At 62.6% G+C, this 3,021-nt stretch overlaps 1 protein-coding gene across 1 annotated transcript; it reads right to left on the bottom strand.

Annotated features, from left to right (window-relative positions):
• Positions 1-1,097: 1,097 nt before the first annotated feature.
• BMP15 (bone morphogenetic protein 15) lies at positions 1,098-2,705 on the bottom strand. Its single transcript, XM_009959755.1, has 2 exons — positions 2,390-2,705; positions 1,098-1,873 (listed from the first exon to the last, which is right to left on the bottom strand). The coding sequence occupies exons 1-2, from the start codon at positions 2,703-2,705 to the stop codon at positions 1,098-1,100; spliced, it is 1,092 nt and encodes a 363-aa protein (XP_009958057.1).
• Positions 2,706-3,021: the final 316 nt, after the last annotated feature.

Raw genomic sequence — 3,021 nt, 5'->3', positions numbered from 1 at the left:
CCACATCTGGTCCCCACATCTGGTGTGTCCCCCTCCCGCTCCAGGCACATCTATGCTCCAGGGATTTACCCCCTCCACACAGCAGGGAGCAGCACCCACCCCCTCCAGTGCAAGCACAAGGGTGGCTGCACAGTGACACAGTCTATGCCAGCCTGTTCTGGGGGCACTTGCTGCACCCCAGGGACAGAGCAAGAACAGGCTAAGATGGTCTTTAGCAAAATCCATCAATTTATTTATTTACCAAGTCAGCAATAAATAGAGGAAAACCAGGCAGCAGGGGTGCTGGGAGTGGGACTGACCCCTCCAGGATCGGGGACAGGCCAGGAGCCCAGCAAAGCCCATGCCCCATGGGAGAGCAAGGGTGTGAGAAGGCAGAGGGGCACTGCGACGGGGGTCCGACCCAAGCCCTACAACAGGACAAGCTGAGGAAGTGAAGGACAGGGGTGGCAAAGGAAGCAGCAGGCAGAGCACAGCACAGGCAGCTGCCTCACCCCAGCACTGGGAGCAGAGCTGGCAGCTCAGGTCCCTCCAGTTTTCACAGCACCCCAGAGCAAACCTGCAGGTGAGGAGAGGGGCTTTTCCCCCTCCCTAGCTCAATTCCCAGCCTGGTGACATACTGCCGCAGCTAGGACTAGACAGGATGGGTGCATGTGAGCTGGGAAGGAATCCCATGAGCAGGGTTATGCCGGATACTGAGGGCACCAGCTTGGTGCCAAGCACAGGGACACCTGAACCGCTCACCCGCCCTGCCCTGGCTCCACCAGGAGACCCAGCCACCTCCTGAGAGCTTCATGCTCCAGTCCAGGTACCCATCTCTTCTTTCAGAGCATCAGGCCAAGCCTCCCAGCCCCTCAAAAACAGGCAGCAGCCATGGGGCTGCAGGAAGGACAGATGCCACAGGGCAACCGCCCCAGCACAGGCTCCTGCCTTTAAAAACCTACAATTCACATAAAACTGCCATTGTAAAACCTTCCCACAGAGCAGTACCACACAGGGAGGGGGGATGAACTCATCCCAGGCAGAGCAAGACAAACCCTAAAGTCCAGATCCAGCAGGGACAGGCAGAGCCTGGGGGTGATGTGCCAGGGCAGCAGGTGTTACCGGCAGGTGCAGGACTCTGCAATCATGTTCTCATACTCCTTGTAGAGGATGCCACCGTCACGCTCGATCATGAGGACGCTGATGGGGCTGTAGCGGTAGGGGACACAGGAGGGCCGGGGCACGTTGGCATCCACCAGCTGATGGACGAAGCTCTGCACCACAGCGTGGTTGGGCGCATGGTAGTCGTAGCGGAGCAGGCGGGGACAGGCACCCTTGCAGTAGCGGGGGTTGTAGCGGTGGGGAGCAATGATCCAGTGGTCCCAGCCCAGCTGGGCAAAGCTGACGGGGAAGGGGCGCAGGGAGCAGTCGCTCTTGTCCCCTCCCTGCTCTCGCAGGTAGCTGGGCAGGTCGTAGGCCAACGTCCCTGTGTCACGCCGGTGCCGGCGGGGCTCTGCCACTGGAGGTGCCAGCCCAGCCCGGGTGTCATTGAGGTAGAGGAGGAGAAAGGGATGGCTGAGGGCCACTGGGGCATCGTGGCCCTCCGCCCGGCCAGCACGTACACAGACATGCCGCAGCACCAGGCTCCCCACACTGCCATTCCCCAGCACCAGGTAAGGGGTGACATCTGCTTCGGCCCAGCCATGGCGGGGGCGGGTGGCAGGGTTGAGCAACAACCCAGGTGCCTCGCCAGTGGCCACCAGCTCCAGGGCACAGAGAAGGCGACTGTGGGCCAGCAGCAGGCTGGGCAGGTAGACCACGGTGGCTCGGAGGAGGTGTTCAGCCTCAGGCTGGCCCTCCAAGTGGTAGGTGAGGGGCTGCACATACCAGCGACCTGTGGGGAAGCAGCAGTCAGTGCCCCCCTAGTACAGCACAGCAGGCACCGCACCAGCACAGCCTTCTCCCACGGTGCTGCTGCAGCGGAGCCCACGGCGTCACCACCCTCAAAGCCTGTGACAGCCAGGTGACCCAGCACAAGCCTCAGCAAGCAACAGCCATGTGCTGCAGCTTGCTGGCAAGGTGAAGGACAAAGAGCATCTGGGACAACTCCTATCCTCTGCACCAACACCACTGGCCTGGCACAGCATGGGGCAGGATGGGAAGGGGAGAGGGGCACACGGGGCCAGTGGGGCCCTTGCCGAACTCCCCCCTGGGGCAGGGAGAGCCTGGGCCCCCAGCCAAGAGGGACTCCACAGCCAAGGGCAGCCCCTGCAGGGCACAGGACATGCCAGCCCTGGCAGGACACTGTAAAGAGGGGGAAGGAGGCAGGTGAAGACCCCACAAGGCTCAAGCCCACCCTGCCGGCTTCACTAAGCCCCCACACCACCCTTGGTGCCCACCTGCTCCTTACCTGCCCAGGGCTGATCCCTGTGGGAACTGGCCTGGACCAGGCGGACAGTGTTGGTACCCAGGCTGCGGCCGTGGCGGGGTCGCCCTTCGTGGTCGGCGGCACGTCGGTACAGGTTCAGCATGTAGCGGAGGGGATGCCCGCTTGCTGACCCTGCTCGCCAGCCCTGGCTGCCTGGTGCCCGCAATTGCAGGGCCTGCAGGAGGGGCAGTGCAGGGATGGCTGGCAGGGAGCCGGGGGACAGCGGGGACTGGTTTGCAGCCCAGGAAAGGGACACAGAGAGGAGGAGGAGGCTGGTGAAGGGATGGAGCGATGCCATGATAGGTGCGTGGGAGGCTGGGTGAGAAGGTGGGTAAGCAGGGCAAGGTGGGGCTGGCTGGCAACAGGATTAGGGGGAGCCTGCAGTCATGCTTCTCCCCCCTGGAGAGGCAGAGCTAGCTGTGGGCACCAGCAAAAGAGGACCCCACAGTGCTGCCAGCTGCTATCAAGCCAGGACAACCATGCCAGCTGCTTCGGCTCGGCAGAGGAACAGGAAGGGGGGGGGGCACTCTGTATGCAAAAAAAGAGGTGCAAAACCCAGACTAAAACCTAGACCAGGGGCAAAGCCAGCCAGAGAGGAGCCTGGCTACAGGGAC

The sequence above is a fragment of the Leptosomus discolor genome, chromosome 9, assembly GCF_034619465.1.
Source record: "Leptosomus discolor isolate bLepDis1 chromosome 9, bLepDis1.hap2, whole genome shotgun sequence".
Lineage (NCBI taxonomy): Eukaryota > Metazoa > Chordata > Aves > Leptosomiformes > Leptosomidae > Leptosomus > Leptosomus discolor.
Note: the sequence above shows the minus strand (reverse complement) of the source record. Positions and strands in the feature narration are given on the sequence as shown.

Excerpts from the sequence above, each read along its gene's own strand:
- BMP15 (XM_009959755.1), bottom strand. The coding sequence starts at position 2,705 with ATGGCATCGCTCCATCCCTTCACCAGCCTCCTCCTCCTCTCTGTGTCC. Across the intron at positions 1,874-2,389 it reads CAGGGATCAGCCCTGGGCAG|GTCGCTGGTATGTGCAGCCC; the intron begins GTAAGGAGCAGG and ends GCTTCCCCACAG.